Source organism: Coregonus clupeaformis, chromosome 28 (assembly GCF_020615455.1).
Source record: "Coregonus clupeaformis isolate EN_2021a chromosome 28, ASM2061545v1, whole genome shotgun sequence".
NCBI classification, from domain to species: Eukaryota; Metazoa; Chordata; class Actinopteri; order Salmoniformes; family Salmonidae; genus Coregonus; species Coregonus clupeaformis.
In genome coordinates this window covers 270,001-288,603 of record NC_059219.1, presented here as the reverse complement: position 1 = coordinate 288,603, position 18,603 = coordinate 270,001, and the positions used below count along the sequence as shown (strand labels likewise).

Sequence of the window (18,603 nt, the reverse complement as noted above, 5' to 3'; positions counted from 1 at the left end):
AAGAATGGAACAATGGGGAAGTGGAGGGGGTCCCTGATGAGAATCTCTGGTTAAAGTGGATAAAATACACCGCTAGGGCCTTGGGGGAGACTAATTGTTATGCATTGACCGCCCCAATGCCAAAGGCAATGTTTCCCTGTGTATTAGACCTGGGGTCCAATCAAAAAGCAATTTCCAAACGCCTGAAGGTACCACGTTCATCTGTACAAACAATAGTACGCAAGTATAAACACCATGGGACCATGCAGCCGTCATACCGCTCAGGAAGGAGACGCTTTCTGTCTCCTAGAGATGAATGTACTTTGGTGCGAAAAGTGCAAATCAATCCCAGAACAACAGCAAAGGACCTTGTGAAGATGCTGGAGGAAACAGGTACAAAAGTATCTATATCCACAGTAAAACAAGTCCTATATCGACATAACCTGAAAGGCCGCTCAGCAAGGAAGAAGCCACTGCTCCAAAACCGCCATAAAAAAAGCCAGACTACGGTTTGCAACTGCACATGGGGACAAAGATCGTACTTTTTGGAGAAATGTCCTCTGGTCTGATGAAACAAAAATAGAACTGTTTGGCCATAATTACCATCGTTATGTTTGGAGGAAAAAGGGGGTATGCTTGCAAGCCGAAGAACACCATCCCAACCGTGAAGCACGGGGGTGGCAGCATCATGCTGTGGGGGTGCTTTGCTGCAGGAGGGACTGGTGCACTTCACAAAATAGACGGCATCATGAGGAAGGAAAATTATGTGGATATATTGAAGCAACATCTCAAGACATCAGTCAGGAAGCTTGGTCGCAAATGGGTCTTCCATATGGACAAAGACCCCAAGCATACTTCCAAAGTTGTGGCAAAATGGCTTAAGGACAACAAAGTCAAGGTATTGGAGTGGCCAACACAAAGCCCTGACCTCAATCCTATAGAACATTTGTGGGCAGAACTGAAAAGTGTGTGCGAGCAAGGAGGCCTACAAACCTGACTCAGTTACACCAGCTTTGTCAGGAGGAATGGGCCAAAATTCACCCAACTTATTGTGGGAAGCTTGTGGAAGGCTACCCGAAACGTTTGACCCAAGTTAAACAATTTAAAGGCAATACTACCAAATACTAATTGAGGTATGTACAAGGAGGAGGAGCAGTCTCGGCGGAATTCGTGACAAATACAGTAAGCCGTGGTGTATGTGTGTGTGTGTGGGTGCGTGCACATGGGATGGAGTAGATTTATTTTTTAAAGGGGGAGTGTGGAAATGGGACTAAGTAAGGGCCGGTGGTGATCAGTCTGGAAAGACTGTGAAGAAAAGGACAAACGGTAGGAAACGAGACAAGCAGTGTGATGACTTTGACTTTGGTTATGTGACCTTACATCACCTCCTATAGACTTACCTCTGCTCCCTCGTCTCCTTTACAACCAGGCAGGCCCATAACCCCAGGGTCCCCCTACAGAGAGAGGAAGAGAGAAAGAGAGAGCGCGGGGTGGGGTGGGGGGGGAGTTACTGCACATTTCAAGGAATAACAGTAACATGAGTGACCTAACTGAAGGTTTCCAGAGAAAAAGTACTCTCTAATGTACTTCGTAATCTGGGCCTACTGCACAGTTATCTGCATCTGTAGATCTGCTCTGAAAAACATGCCAAGTGATGCAGGACCCGCTGTGGTTGTGGAGGAGGGGGTGGGGACATTCTTTACGGCAAATCTCCCAGGGTGATTCTAAAGGGATGTGACAATGAGGCTTTAGTGCTAAACAAGAGAGTACACTTAGCCTATAAAACACCTATATGATCAATCTGGCTCATATCCACCATACACCTGGATCGGTCATGTGATCATTTTTATTTGGCACCTTGTTATGCTCCACATAGTGCCTCACGGAGCTGGACAAAAGTATTGCGCTATACTATATACAGCTGAAGTCGGAAGTTTACATACACTTAGGTTGGAGTCATTAAAACTTGTTTTTCAACCACTCCACCAATTTCTTGTTAACAAACTATAGTTTTGGCAAGTCGGTTAGGATGACACAAGTAATTTTCCAACAATTGTTTACAGACAGATTATTTCACGTATAATTGACTGTATCACAATTCCAGTGGTTCAGAAGTTTACATACACTAAGTTGACTGTGCCTTTAAACAGCTTGGAAAATTCCAGAAAAGGATGGCATGGCTTTAGAAGCTTCTGATAGGCTAATTGACATCATTTGAGTCAATTGGAGGTGTACCTGTGGATGTATTTCAAGGCCTACCTTCAAACTCAGTGCCTCTTTGCTTGACATAATGTGAAAAGCAAAAGAAATCAGCCAAGACCTCAGAAAAATAATTGTAGACCTCCACAAGTCTGGTTCATCCTTGGGAGCAATTTCCAAATGCGTGAATGTACCACGTTCATCTGTACAAACAATAGTACGCAAGTATAAACACCATGGGACCACTCAGATGTCATAGGAGACGCGTTCTGTCTCCTAGAGATGAATGTACTTTGATGCGAAAAGTGCAAATCAATCCCAGAACAACAGCAAAGGACCTTTGGAGGAAAATTATGTGGATATATTGAAGCAACATCTCAAGACATCAGTCAGGAAGTTAAAGCTTGGTCACAAATGGGTCTTCCAAATGGACAATGACCCCAAGAATACTTCCAAAGTTGTGGAAAAATCATCACAAAGCCCTGACCTCAATCCTATAGAAATGTGTGGGCAGAACAGAAAAAGCGTGTGCGAGCAAGGAGGCCTACAAACCTGATTCAGTTACACCAGCTCTGTCAGGAGGAATGGGCCAAAATTCACCCAACTTATTGTGGGAAGCTTGTCGAAGGCTACCCGAAATGTTTGATCCAAGTTAAACAATTTAAAGGCAATGCTACCAAATACTAATTGAGTGTATGTAAACTTCTGACCCACTGGGAATGTAATGAAATAAATAAAAGCTGAAATAAATTGTCACGCCCTGACCTATGGGACTCTAGTATGTTGAGTCAGGGTGTGGAGTTCTATGTTGTATTTTCTATGTTCTCAGTCTAGGTTGTGTGTTTCTATGTTTGGCCGGGTGTGATTCCCAATCAGAGGCAGCTGTCGCGCGTCGTCTCTGATTGGGGATCATACTTAAGTAGCCTGTTGGCACTCATTAGTTGTGGTATCTTGTTCCGTGTATAGGCTTGTATTGTGTTTAGCCTGAGGACTTCACGTTACGTTGTTTTGTTGTTTTTGTTCGTGTGTTTATTTTTATAATAAACATGTATGCATTTCACGCTGCGCCTTGGTCTGACCCGTCCTTAAACGAACGTGACAGAAGATCCCACCAAACACGGACCAAGCAGCGTGCCCAGGAGCAAACACCCCGGACACAGGTGGGGAAGATTTGGTCTTGGGAGGAGATATTTGCGGGGAAAGGACCCTGGGCGAAGGTGGAAGCCCAGGCAGGAGAGGAGCAACGGCAACACAGAAGCCGGCCGAGGAGGAAGCCCGAGAGGCAGCCCCAAGTTCCAAACCTCTGTTTGGGGGGCTAAAGGAGTGGTCTGTTTGGGGGGGCTAAAGGAGTGGTCGGGGAGCGAGAGAGAAGAGCCCCGACCACTGCACCCGGTGGGTTTCCAGGTTGAGTCCCTACGACCATGGGAAGAAGAGTGGGAACAGTTTCACACTGAGGAGTCGGAGGATGACGACGACGATGAGTTTCTGTTCCCTAACTCGTGGGGGCTCCCGGAGGAGTCCTCACTGGAGGAGGAGTGCCGAGAGAAAGAGAAGGATCGGATCTGCAGGGTAAGAGAGGAGGCCACCACATTACGGGGGCTGATAGCAAGAATAGAGCGGGAGAGCTCCATTCAAGAGGAGGCACTGCAGGAGGCTCGTAGGGAGAAGGAGGAAGTAGATGCATGGAGAGAGGAGCTGGTTAGGCAACATAAGGAGCGTGGGTTAATAGAGGAACCCATGTATGCAGAGATACGCACTGTATCGCCAGTGCGCATGCACAGCCCAGTGCGTTCTGTGCCAGCGCCCCGTACGTGTCGTGCGAAAGTGGGCAGCCAGCCAGGACGGGTTGTGCCGGCTCAACGCTCCTGGTATCCAGTGCGCCTCCAAGGTCCAGTATATCCTGCTCCGGTTCTACGCACTGTGTCACCAGTGCACCTCACCAGTCCTGTACGGCCCGTACCTGCTCCTTGCACCAAGCCAGTGGTGTGTGTTCCCAGTCCGGCCCGGCCCGTGCTTGCTCCCCGCACCAAGCCAGTGGTGCCTGTTCCCAGTCCGGCCCGGCCCGTTCCTGCTCCTCGCACCAGACCAGTGGTGCGTGTTCCCAGTCCGGCCCGTTCCTGTTCCTCGCACCAAGCCAGTGGTGCGTGTTCCCAGTCCGGTACAGCCCGTGCCTGCTCCCCGCACCAAGCCAGTGGTGCGTGTCACCAGCCCGGTACGCCCCGTACCTTCTCCCCACACCAGGCCAGTGGTGTGTGTCCCCAGTCCGGCCCGGCCCGTTCCTGCTCCTCGCACCAGACTAGTGGTGCGTGTTCCCAGTCCGGCCCGGCCCATTCCTGTTCCTCGCACCAAGCCAGGAAGCCAGTGGTGTTACCAGGAAGCCTTCCCTGTTACAGTGGGGAGAACAAGTATTTGATACACTGCCGACTTTGCAGGTTTTCCTACTTACAAAGCATGTAGAGGTCTGTAATTTTTATCATAGGTACACTTCAACTGTGAGAGACGGAATCTAAAATAAAAACCCAGAAAATTACATTGTATGATTTTTAAGTAATTAATTTGCATTTTATTGCATGACATAAGTATTTGATACATCAGAAAAGCAGAACTTAATATTTGGTACAGAAACCTTTGTTTGCAATTACAGAGATCATAAGTTTCCTGTAGGTCTTGACCAGGTTTGCACACACTGCAGCAGGGATTTTGGCCCACTCCTCCATACAGACCTTCTCCAGATCCTTCAGGTTTCGGGGCTGTCGCTGGGAAATACGGACTTTCAGCTCCCTCCAAAGATTTTCTATTGGGTTCAGGTCTGGAGACTGGCTAGGCCACTCCAGGACCTTGAGATGCTTCTTACGGAGCCACTCCTTAGTTGCCCTGGCTGTGTGTTTCGGGTCGTTGTCATGCTGGAAGACCCAGCCACGACCCATCTTCAATGCTCTTACTGAGGGAAGGAGGTTGTTGGCCAAGATCTCGCGATACATGGCCCCATCCTTCCTCCCCTCAATACGGTGCAGTCGTCCTGTCCCCTTTGCAGAAAAGCATCCCCAAATAATGATGTTTCCACCTCAATGCTTCTCGGTTGGGATGGTGTTCTTGGGGTTGTACTCATCCTTTTTCTTCCTCCAAACATGGCGAGTGGAGTTTAGACCAAAAAGCTCTATTTTTGTCTCATCAGACTACATGACCTTCTCCCATTCCTCCTCCGGATCATCCAGATGGTCATTGGCAAACTTCAGACGGGCCTGGACATGCGTTGGCTTGAGCAGGGGGACCTTGCGTGCGCTGCAGGATTTTAATCCATGACGGCGTAGTGTATTACTAATGGTTTTCTTTGAGACTGTGGTCCCAGCTCTCTTCAGGTCATTGACCAGGTCCTGCCGTGTAGTTCTGGGCTGATCCCTCACCTTCCTCATGATCATTGATGCCCCACGAGGTGAGATCTTGCATGGAGCCCCAGACTGAGGGTGATTGACCGTCATCTTGAACTTCTTCAATTTTCTAATAATTGCGCCAACAGTTGTTGCCTTCTCACCAAGCTGCTTGCCTATTGTCCTGTAGCCCATCTCAGCCTTGTGCAGGTCTACAATTTTATCACTGATGTCCTTACACAGCTCTCTGGTCTTGGCCATTGTGGAGAGTTGGAGTCTGTTTAATTGAGTGTGTGAACAGGTGTCTTTTATACAGGTAACGAGTTCAAACAGGTGCAGTTAATACAGGCAATGAGTGGAGAACAGGAGGGCTTGTTAAAGAAAAACGAATAGGTCTGTGAGAGCCGGATTTCTTACTGGTTGGTAGGTGATCAAATACTTATGTCATGCAATAAAATGCAAATTAATTACTTAAAAGTCATACAATGTGATTTTCTGGATTTTTGTTTTAGATTCCGTCTCTCACAGTTGAAGTGTACCTATGATAAAAATTACAGACCTCTACATGCTTTGTAAGTAGGAAAACCTGCAAAATCGGCAGTGTATCAAATACTTGTTCTCCCCACTGTACCTTTTCCCCGTCAGCAATCTGTAATGGACTTCCCTAGGCCAGATGTAGCCGTCACCATAATGCACATGGCCATCTATCCCATCCCTTCTGATATAATGGTTTTCAGTCTGGGTTGTAGGGGTGCATCACAATAGTCTAAAGTAGTTCTCTCTCTATTGTGTTTACTGATCTGAAATCACCTGTTTTCATTTCAGCCTGATGAGACAGCATGGCACATGGCCCTCCTAGAGAGAGAGAGAGAGAGAGAGAGAGAGAGAGAGAGAGAGAGAGAGGCCCCACCAATCCCTTAAATCCTTCTCTGCTTTGGAGACCACACGCCACCGCATAACAACCTAATCTCACTGCACGGTGGTGGCCAGAGAAAAATATGTCACTCTGACCGAGGGCGAGTGTGAGATGTGTGTGATGTGTGTCAGGCAGAATGGCTATGGACAGCTGGCTGAGGCACTACCTGATACACAGAGAACATTATCACAGTGGTGGTGGTGGTCAGTGTGTGACTCATGATGCATATCATAGTCATGAAATACTCCTTACTACAGAGTTATGAGTTATACTATACCAGTATACTGAGAGGGGGAAAGGATGTACACAGATATAAACAAACAACAACGAGAGATCAAAATATAATATCATGCAGTGTACATATGTACAGCGCTCTCTCGTACACAGTTTCACACACACAGCACACAGTGCATGTCAACACAACTCATAGAAAGTCAATTCATAGAAAAAACAGAGGGTTGTTTATTTTCTTGAACATTTGGCAGTCTTTGTTTTCCACTTAAATACAGTCATCTTCTCCCCCATCCCCAGCAGATCCTTATCTTATGGCAGTGAACCCCAGCCATCAGTACTTCACTTTCAAGGGATAGCCACCTTCACCACAAAATCCACTTTCTGAACATTTACAATAACAACAAATATGACTTTCCCCCCCATACCTGTTGTGTAGATACTGCCATATTGTACACATTAAGTTTGAACTAACTGAACTAGAGGCTTCAAACCAAATGGAAAACTTCTAACAAACTGGCAAACTTTGATTTTGGGGTGAACTGTCCATAGAATTAGAATACTAATTTAATAGGATCTCTATGGAACTGTCCCTTTTAAAGATGGGCACACCGCGCTGTCTCTGTGATTGGTTGGTCAACAGCTTAATTCATACAATTCATACACTGCTCATTCTGAGAAACATCAATATTGCTGCTCATACACTTGAATGTGATGCATTGTCTTATATAAATGATCAACCAAGTATTTTAAAGACAATACTTAATACATCTTTCACATGGCACACATTGCTATGGAATATTGCATATCAAATTTCTAAGGAAAATACAGTAGCTGCTTTAAAATCAATCCATATATCTTTAAACATCCATGTACATCCATTTTGTGAACTGAAATCTTAATGGTCAAAGAAACATTGACAGTGGATAACTTAGATCTCAAGTTGACCAGAGATCACAAGCAGTTACATAGAATTCTAATATAATTCATTGGTGTGACTACATATAAATGTAACTAATCCCCCCCAAAATGTGACACATTTCTTTCATCACATCTAAGTAATAACAGTCTGGTTACAAAAATTATTCTACATGCCATAAGGCAACTTGATGTAAAGACGTGCCCTAACTTGTTTACATAGTAAGCCCCTCATGGAGGTACAGAGATTGGAGGGGGGAGGAGGATGATTGTTTGTGAGAGAAATGGTCATGACTCCATTACACTCGTTGGATCAATAACACATCAAATCATTGCTAACAAACTGGAATCTCCCAATATCATATCTACTTGTTCCAATATCCTTCAGTGGAAGACTCAAGATTACTAGGATGAGGGGGTAAAAACGGTAAGGTATTGAAATGCAGCTCCCTCTATGCTGCATCATCAGCCAACAACTCTACACTGCCATCTGTCTGCCCATCAGGTGGACACGGATACATACCTTCATTTGGTCAGGGGGATTTCGTATTCTAATGCATATAACATTATGCATGTTATAATAAACATTTTTTCATACAAAAAGGGGACAAGGGCTTTAAAATTCTTACAAAAAAGAGCTTCAAAAGGATTTGATACAAAATAACTGGATAAAAATATATCTGCATACAAAATACATGTTTAAAAAAAGAATCATCTTGAAACCCAAAAGATACTGTTTAGTACGAAATTAAAAGCGAAAGATTTAAATATACTCTGGTGTGTTAGCTAGCTAAAATTATTTCATAGAACATTTCAATCCCATTCATAACTGGCACAGATACACATACAGGAAGCTTAGCTGATAGGTAGGTACACACATAAGCTGCATACCAGTAACGTATACTTCATGCCCATTACCAAGTACATATATTTACATAAACTTGTTCCATTTTCCTTTCCAAGAGTTTGTCTGTGAAAGGGAATTTGCACAGCAAATGTAAATGAATGAATCCTCTATGAGTGTGTATAACAGTGTGTGTGTGTGTCAGTAGTGGGTGCGGTGTGTGTGTGACGATGTAGGTGCGCCGGAATGTGTGTGTGTCAGTACTGAGGGTGGTACTTGGGGAACAGGTAGAGGTCTTTGCAGAGGGAGCTGGTGAATTCAGACATCTCCTTACAGCGATGGTGGGGGGTGCCATGAGCATAGCCTTCTCTTTCTTTAATACGACCATTCACCTGGGGACAGAGGTTACAAAAGGTTACTAGCACTGAATTTGCTGATAACTACTTTATTGAGGGAAAATGCACTTACTATGACAGTGATATGTGGTGTGTGTTTGTTTGTGTTTACCTGCACCAGTATGTCTGATAGGTGTGTGTCTCTGGCTCTGAAGCGGAGTGCTGAGTTGAGCTCTTGGATGAACCAGGATCCTCTCTTGGTGTTCCTCATGGCTGCAGTGCCTAGTAGGGACCAACAAACTACATTACCTAGTAGGGACCAACACACTACATTACCTAATAGGGACCAACAGACACTACATTACATTTACATTTACATTTTAGTCATTTAGCAGACGCTCTTATCCAGAGCGACTTACAGTTAGTGAGTGCATACATTATTTTATTAATTTTTTCATACTAGCACCCCGTGGGAATCGAACCCACAACCCTGGCGTTGAAAACGCCATGCTCTACCAACTGAGCTACATCCCTGCCGGCCATTCCCTCCCCTACCTGGACGACGTTGGGCCAATTGTGCGCCGCCCCATGGGTCTCCCGGTCACGGCCGGCTACGACAGAGCCTGGATTTGAACCAGGATCTCTAGTGGCACAGCTAGCACTGCGATGCAGTGCCTTAGACCACTGCGCCATTCGGGAGAGTTGGTCCCTACTAGGTAATGTAGGGACCAACTCTCCCGAATGGCGCAGTGGTCTAAGGCACACTACATTACCTAGTAGGGACCAACACACTACATTATCTAACAGGGACCAACAGACACTGCATTACCTAGTAGGGACCAACAGACGCTACATTACCTAGTAGGGACCAACAGACGCTACATTACCAAGTAGGGACCAACACACTACATTACCTAGTAGGGACAAACAGACGCTACATTACCTAGTAGGGACCAACAGACGCTACATTACCTAGTAGGGACCAACAGACGCTACATTACCTAGTAGGGACCAACACACGCTACATTACCTAGTAGGGACCAACAGATGCTACATTATCTAGTAGGGACCAACAGATGCTACATTACCTAGTAGGGACCAACAGACGCTACATTACCCTGCCGGGTGTCAGGGGTTCCTCCTGCAGGTGGAGCTCTACCTGGCCACTGTACACCCGGTGCCCTCGGGACACGAGAGCGTTTCCGCCCTCATCTCCTGTCTCACGGGCAAGGCGTTGGAGTGGGCTAACGCCGAGTGGAGGAAGATGGACGCCAACACCATCTCCTACGCCGAGTTCTCCCGCCGCTTCAAGGCCGTGTTCGACCATCCACCTGAGGGCAAAGCGGCGGGGGAGCGTCTAGTCCACCTGAGACAGGGGAGGAGGAGCGCACAGGCGTTTGCTCTAGAGTTCCGGACTCTAGCGGCGGACGCAGGGTGGAATAAACGGGCCCTCATCGACCATTTTCGATGTAGCCTACGGGAGGACGTTCAACGTGAGTTGGCCTGCAGGGATACCCATCTCACCTTCGACCAGTTGGTCGATATGTCCATCCGTCTGGACACCCTGCTGGCCACCCGTGGGACGTCCCGAGGGGGTCCGTCCATTCCGCCCTCCGGCACCTCCGAGCCGAGCCCATGGAGCTCGGGGTGCGGCGCTAGAGAAAGGAGGAGGAGGAGCCCGAGGGGGCCTGTCTCCTGCACCAAGTGCGGTCGTGGAGGGCACACTGCGGCCAGGTGCTGGGGAGGGTTCTCCGGGGAGAAGACAACAGGCCACGCACTGGGGGGCCTCCCAGGTGAGTAGACGTCCCACTTACCCAGAGCTTTCTGTTGCGAACTTTTGTATACCTGTGTGTTTTCCACAGGTTGCACCTCATTCCCAGCATAAGGCGCTAGTAGATTCAGGCGCAGCTGGGAATTTTGTTGATCGGAAGTTTTGTTTAGATTTAGGGATCCCTCTCCTACCTGTTGACAAACCTTTTCCCGTTCATGCCTTAGATAGCCGCCCGTTGGGGTCGGGGTTGATTAGGGAGATCACAGCACCACTTAGGATGTGTGCGCAGGGGGGTCATGAAGAGACTATACAGCTGTATCTGATCGACTCTCCTGCGTACCCAGTGGTGCTGGGAATTCCCTGGTTAAGCACCCATAACCCTGCTATTTCGTGGCAACAGAGGGCTCTCGATGGGTGGTCTGCTCAGTGCGAGGGGCGATGTCTGGGTGTTTCCGTGGGGGCGACTTCGGTGGAAAGTCCAAACCAAGTGCCCGCACTGCACGTTCCGCCTGAATATGGGGATTTAGCTCTCGTGTTTAGTAAAACTAGGGCGACGCAGTTGCCTCCTCATAGACAGGGGGATTGTGCGATTGATCTCCAGGCAGGAGCAGCGCTCCCACGGAGCCACGTGTATCCTTTGTCTCAAGAGGAGAGAAAAGCTATGGAGACTTACATAGCCGAATCTTTGAGACAGGGATACATTCGGCCCTCCACTTCTCCCGCCTCCTCGAGTTTCTTTTTGTGAAGAAGAAAGATGGAGGGTTGCGCCCGTGCATTGATTACCGTGGTCTCAATCAGATTACTGTGAAATACAGTTATCCACTCCCTCTGATTGCGACCATGACAGAGTCATTGCATGGAGCGCGGTTTTTCACAAAATTGGATCTCAGGAGCGCGTATAACTTGGTGCGCATTAGGGAGGGCGACGAATGGAAGACAGCGTTTAGTACCACGTCAGGTCATTTCGAATATCTCGTCATGCCATATGGGTTGATGAATGCTCCCTCAGTCTTCCAATCCTTCGTAGATGACATTTTCCGGGATATGCAGGGACAAGGGGTGGTCGTGTACATTGATGACATTCTGGTGTACTCGTCTACCCGAGCCGAGCATATAACCCTGGTGCGTCGTGTATTGAGGAGGCTGTTGGAGCACAACCTATATGTCAAGGCAGAGAAATGTCTGTTTTTCCAGGAGTCAGTCTCCTTTTTGGGTTATCGGTTGTCCGCGTCAGGGGTGAGAATGGAGGTGGATCGTGTGTCCGCTGTGCGTAATTGGCAAACTCCAACCACTGTAAAGGAGGTGCAGCAGTTCTTGGGCTTTGCGAATTACTACCGGAGGTTTATCCGGGGTTTTGGACAGGTGGCAGCTCCCATCACGTCCCTTCTGAAAGGGGGTCCGGTGCGCCTGCAGTGGTCAGCTGATGCGGACAGGGCCTTTAGGAGACTGAAGGACCTGTTTACGTCGGCTCCGGTGCTGGCGCATCCGGATCCCGCATTACCCTTTCAGGTTGAGGTAGACGCGTTTGAGGCTGGTATAGGGGCCGTTCTCTCTCAACGGTCCGGCACGCCACCTAAACTCCGCCCCTGTGCTTTTTACTCAAAAAAGCTCAGCCCGGCGGAGCGTAACTATGACGTTGGGGACAGGGAGCTGTTAGCTGTAGTTCAAGCCCTTAAGGTGTGGAGGCATTGGCTTGAGGGGGCTCAACACCCTTTCCTCATTTTGACTGACCATCGGAACCTGGAGTACATCCGGGCAGCTAGGAGACTGAACCCTCGCCAGGCTCGATGGAGTATGTTTCTCACCAGGTTCGTATTTAAAATCACGTACATCCCTGGGTCCCAGAATGATAAGGCAGATGCGCTGTCCCGGCGGTATGACACGGAGGAGAGGTCCGTTGAGCCCACTCCCATACTACCGGAGTCTTGCCTTGTGGCACCGGTGGTGTGGGAGGTCGATGCCGAAATCGAGCGGCGTTGCGTGCACGACCCCAGCCCTCCACAGTGTCCTGAGGGTCGAAGTACGTTCCGCTCGAGATTCGGGATCGACTCATTTACTGGGCTCACACGTCACCCTCCTCTGGACATCCGGGTATTGGCCGGACAGTGCATTGCCTTAGCACTAAATACTGGTGACCCACTTTGGCTAGGGATGTGAGGGTTTATGTCTCCTCCTACTCGGTGTGCGCCCAGTGTAAGGCGCCCCGACATCTGCCCAGGGGTAAGTTACAACCCCTGCCCGTTCCACAACGACCATGGTCCCACCTCTCGGTGGATTTTGTGACAGACCTTCCCCTCTCTCAGGGGAATACCACCATCCTGGTCGTTGTGGACCGGTTCTCTAAGGCCTGTCGTCTTCTCCCTATGTTGGGTCTTCCTACTGCCCTACAGACCGCTGAGGCCCTATTTACCCACGTCTTCCGGCATTACGGGGTACCCGAGGATATAGTGTCTGATCGAGGCCCCCAGTTTACCTCCCGTGTTTGGAGAGCGTTCATGGAGCGTTTGGGGGTCTCGGTTAGCCTTACCTCAGGGTACCACCCGGAGAGTAACGGGCAGGTAGAACGTGTCAACCAGGATGTGGGTAGGTTTCTGAGGTCGTATTGCCAGGGCCGGCCGGAGGAGTGGGCACGGTACATTCCCTGGGCCGAGATGGCCCAGAACTCTCTCCGCCACTCCTCTACCAACCTAACCCCCTTCCAATGTGTGTTAGGTTACCAGCCGGTTCTGGCACCTTGGCAGCAGAGCCAGATCGAGGCCCCTGTGGTGGATGATTGGATGAGGCGCTCGGAAGAGACGTGGAACGCTGCCCACGTCCACCTGCAGCGGGCCGTCCTTCGTCACAAGGCGAGTGCCGATCTCCACCGCAGTGAGGGGCCAGTGTACGCACCCGGAGATCGAGTCTGGCTCTCTACCAGAAACCTACCCCTCCGCCTGCCCTGCCGGAAGCTGGATCGGCGGTTTGTGGGGCCCTTTAAAGTCCTGAGAAGATTGAACGAGGTGTGTTATAGGTTACATCTACCTGTTGAGTATAAGAATATTAACCCCTCGTTCCATGTGTCTCTTCTCAGGCTGGTGGTAGCTGGTCCACTCCAGGACAATGAGATAGGGAGACTCCTCCGCCCCCCACTGGACATCGAGGGGCTCCGGCGTACACCGTTCGGTCCATCTCTGGACTCAAGACGCCGGATGGGGGGTCTCCAGTATCTCGTGGAGTGGGAGGGGTACGGCCCGGAGGAGCGGTGCTGGGTGCCGCGGAGGGACATCTTAGACCCATCTCTCCTGTCGGAGTTCCACCGGGACCATCCCGCGCGCCCTGCTCCGCGTCCTCCTGGTCGTCCCCGAGGCCGGGGTCGGCGCACGGCTGGAGCCGCGCGTCAAGGGGGGGGCACTGTCACGGTTTCGGCCGAGGCTGCTCCTCCTCCTGGTTCGGGCAGGCTTCGGCGGTCGTCGTCCCCGGAGTACTAGCTGCCACCGATCTATGTTTCATGTTCGTTTGGTTTTGTCTTGATGTTGTACACCTGTGTCTTGTTAGTCCTCGTTAGTGTCCTATTTAGTTCTCGTTGTGTGTGTTTGTCTTTGTGTGTGATTGCTCTTCTGTTTCGTGTTGGAGCTACGTACTTCCCTCCAGTGTTTTGGAGAGGTTTTTCGCACATGTTAGTGCGCCGTTTGTTTGACGCCTGTGTGCGCCGTTATTTCGCCTTCGGGCTTATTGTGCTTATTTTCTACGTGAATATTGCACTAAAGTCTTTTGGACTGAGCTTCTGCGTCCTGCGCTTGATTCATGCACCACACCCACCTTCAGCACCCCTTGACAGTCTGTGAGAGCCAGAATTCTTACTGGTTGGTAGGTGATCAAATACTTATGTCATGCAAAAAGTATCTCACAGTTGAAGTGTACCTATGATAAAAATTACAGACCTCTACATGCTTTGTAAGTAGGAAAACCTGCAAAATCGGCAGTGTATCAAATACTTGTTCTCCCCACTGTAGGTTGGTGCGGTCGGAGTCCGCACCTTTGGGGGGGTGGGGGGGTAATGTCACGCCCTGACCTATGGGACTCTAGTATGTTGAGTCAGGGTGTGGAGTTCTATGTTGTATTTTCTATGTTCTCAGTCTAGGTTGTGTGTTTCTATGTGTGATTCCCAATCAGAGGCAGCTGTCGCGCGTCGTCTCTGATTGGGGATCATACTTAAGTAGCCTGATGGCACTCATTAGTTGTGGGATCTTGTTCCGTGTATAGGCTTGTATTGTGTTTAGCCTGAGGACTTCACGTTACGTTGTTTTGTTGTTTTTGTTCGTGTGTTTATTTTTATAATAAACATGTATGCATTTCACGCTGCGCCTTGGTCTGACCCGTCCTTCAACGTCTGTGACATAAATCATTCTCTCTACTATTATTCTGACATTTCACATTCTTAAAATAAAGTGGTGATCCTAACTGACCTAAGACAGGGAATGTTTACTAGGATTAAATGTCAGGAATTGTGAAAAACTGAGTTTAAATGTATTTGGCAAACATGTACGTAAACTTCCGACTTCAACTGTAATAGGTCCAGAACCTATGGAAGAAGATACAGGTGTTACATAACACTAACAGCCTTCAGCATGGGCTGAGCCATCATTCACCTGTATTTCATTCTCATCTTGTTTTCGTCTCAACCCCTCTAATAATTCTGGAAAATGAGTGTATATAAAAGGAGACCCGTGAGGGCGAAGCCTGAATCCCTTTTTAATTGGTCACACACTTTATGAGGCCTTGATTGCCGTGTTTTGCTGCTGTTTGTAAGTTTACAGAGTGAAACCCTTGTTAAATGTTTAATAATGCGGGGGCCGTGTGTTAAAGAAGAGCTAGAAGACAAACAAACCACAAAGCCGTCTTTCCCGCCCACTCCATCCGCTCCTTTCTCTCCCTAGGACACAGAAACACATTGGTCACATTACTTTAATTCCCACCACTGCAATTGGTTAAATTGGTGAGTATGTGACCATGTGCATGACTGAATGGATGGATGGATACATGAATGAATAAATAAATAAATTAATGATGCATCAAATAAAAAAACATACCTTTTGTCCAGATGGTCCTCTTGGACCCTGTAGGGTGAGCAAAATAAAGTTTGACAGCTGAACCTATGGCTGTTGGATGATTTGATGTGATATATTCTTTGTTTACAATATATACTCACGTACTACACTACCGGTCAAAAGGTTTAGAACACCTACTCATTCAAGGGGTTTTCTTTATTTTTACTATTTTCTACATTGTAGAATAATAGTGAAGACATCAAAACTATGAAATAACACATATGGAATCATGTAGCAACCAAAAAAGTGTTAAACAAATCAAAATATATTTTATATTTGAGATTATTCAAATAGCCACCCTTTGCCTTGATGACAGCTTTGCACACCCTTGGCATTATCTCAACCAGCTTCACCTGGAATGCTTTTCCAACAGTCTTGAAGGAGTTCCCACATATGCTGATCACTTGTTGGCTGCTTTTCCTTCACTCTGCGGTCCGACTCATCCCAAACCATCTCAATTTGGTTGAGGTCGGGGGATTGTGGAGGCCAGGTCATCTAATGCAGCACTCCATCACTCTCCTTCTTGGTAAAATAGCCCTTACACAGCCTGGAGGTGTTTTGTGTCATTGTCCTGTTGAAAAATAAATGATAGTCCCACTAAGCCCAAACCAGATGGGATGGTGTATCGCTGCAGAATGTTGTGGTAGCCATGCTGGTTAAGTGTGCCTTGAATAAATCACAGTGTCACCAGCAAAGCACCTCCACACCTCCACACCTCCTCCTCCATGATTTATGGTGGGAAATACACATGCAGAGATCATCCGTTCACCCACACCGCGTTTCACAAAGACACGGCGGTTGGAACCAAAAATATCAAATTTGGACACCAGACCAAAGGACACATTTCCACCGGTCTGATGTCCATTGCTCGTGTTTCTTGGCCCAAGCAGGTCTCTTCTTCTTATTTGTGTCCTTTAGTAGTGGTTTCTTTGCAGCAATTCGACCATGAAGGCCTGATTCACACAGTCTCTTCTGAACAGTTGATGTTGAGATGTGTCTGTTACTTGAACTCTGTGAAGCATTTATTTGGGCTGCAATTTCTGAGGCTGGTAACTCTAATGAACTTATCCTCTGCAGCAGCGGTAACTCTGGGTCTTCCTTTCCTGTGGCGGTCCTCATGAGAGCCAGTTTCATCATAGCGCTTGATGGTTTTTGCGACTGCACTTGAAGAAACTTCAAGAACACCTTGTCACAACACAACTGATTGGCTCAAACGCATTAAGAAGGAAAGACATTTACAAATTAACTTTGAAGAAGGCACACCTGTTAATTGAAATGCATTCCAGGTGACTATAGTGTGCCAAGAGTGTGCAAAGCTGTCATCAAGGCAAAGGGTGGCTATTTGAAGAATCTCAAATATAAAATATATTTTGATTTGCTTAATACTTTTTTAGTTACTACATGATTCCATATGTGTTATTTCATAGTTTTGATGTCTTCACTATTATTCTACCATGTAGAAAATAGTAAAAATAAAGAAAACCCCTTGAATGAGTAGGCGTTCTAAAACTTTGACCGGTAGTGTACATGGTTTATAACCACTATTATAATCATTATTACTCTCCACAAGATCGATGAGAGCTTACTCTGTCACCAGTAGGACCATGGTCACCCTGTAGAGAAAGAGAGTGACGAACATCAGAGTTTAGCGTCTAAGCACTATATACGGATCCGAACATCTAAAATCATGGTGTTGGAAACATTGGGAACGTAACCACTTAATATGGATCCGGACATCTAAAATCATGGTGTTGGAAACACTGGGAACATAAGCACTTCATACGGATCTGGACATCTAAAATCATGGTGTTGGAAACACTGGGAACATAAGCACTTCATACAGATCTGGACATCTAAAATCATGGTGTTGGAAACACTGGGAACATAAGCACTTCATACAGATCTGGACATCTAAAATCATGGCGTTAGGCATATTTCAATACAGTTAAGTGAATGCACATGGAACAATGCATTAGCTAACCTTGTACAGCCAGACAATTATGTCTCTGAATATTGCATTTACGCCAAAGCTGTAAATTCGGGCAGGCAAGATTATATTATAGCTAACCAATGTTATGAATAATCAAAAACATTCAAAGTGGTATTTACTTTTATTTTAGATAAATAATCACTCTGACCTTCTCTCCTCTGTGTCCTGGGGGTCCCTGGTCACCTGATGTCCCCTGGGTGACAAAGATATGATCCACATGGTGAGCATTTCTACATTGACTGTAGCCATCATCTGTAGCCTCATCTGTAGCAATCATCTGTAGCCATCATCTGTAGCCATCATCTGTAGCCATCATCTGTAGCATCAAACAGGCTACAAAGCATAATGCATCCACTGTCTACAATCAGCAGACAGACAAGCTCATGTTCTGTAATGTGTCATATATTACCTTTGCTCCCAAACTTCCGGGTCTCCCGGCAACCCCTTGACGTCCTGGAGTTCCCTGAAAACAAGAATAATATGTTTAATCTATTTCTCATTGTCATCAGTGAACCTCTTCCGGTGTTAGTCATTCTGAAGCAGAATCTGAGTGAAGCAGTATGTATAAACTGTGTTGTGCTACAGGCAGCTTCTATCCCCAAGCAATAAGACTGATAAATAGCTAACAAAATAGCTACACGGACTATCTGAGTTAACCTTGTATCTTTATTGACCTTTTATTTTTATTTGTGCATTGTCTCTATGCAGACTCACAGGGGCCTACACAGTCACACACACTGTCACTCCAACACACACACACACACACACACACACACACACACACACACACACACACACACACACACACACACACACACACACACACTGTCACTCCAACACACACACACACACACACGCTCACTCCATCATCTTCTCACTCACACGTAATATGCGCATACATTTATACTGACTCTGCACACACGCACACTCACCCACTCTTATATCCTGTTGCCTTTTCACCTTAC

The 18,603-nt window shown here is 47.3% G+C and overlaps 1 protein-coding gene and 1 non-coding gene across 2 annotated transcripts; both read right to left on the bottom strand.

Annotated features, from left to right (window-relative positions):
• Nucleotides 1-8,617: 8,617 nt before the first annotated feature.
• On the bottom strand, nucleotides 8,618-9,151 carry LOC121542426 (caspase-2-like). The gene is made up of 2 exons (XM_041851824.2): nucleotides 8,963-9,151; nucleotides 8,618-8,847 (listed from the first exon to the last, which is right to left on the bottom strand). The coding sequence occupies exons 1-2, from the start codon at nucleotides 9,059-9,061 to the stop codon at nucleotides 8,713-8,715; spliced, it is 234 nt and encodes a 77-aa protein (XP_041707758.1). The 5' UTR covers nucleotides 9,062-9,151; the 3' UTR covers nucleotides 8,618-8,712.
• Nucleotides 9,152-9,251: 100 nt separating this feature from the next.
• Nucleotides 9,252-9,326, bottom strand: trnae-uuc. Its single transcript has one exon. It is a non-coding gene; the product is annotated as a tRNA-Glu (tRNA).
• Nucleotides 9,327-18,603: the final 9,277 nt, after the last annotated feature.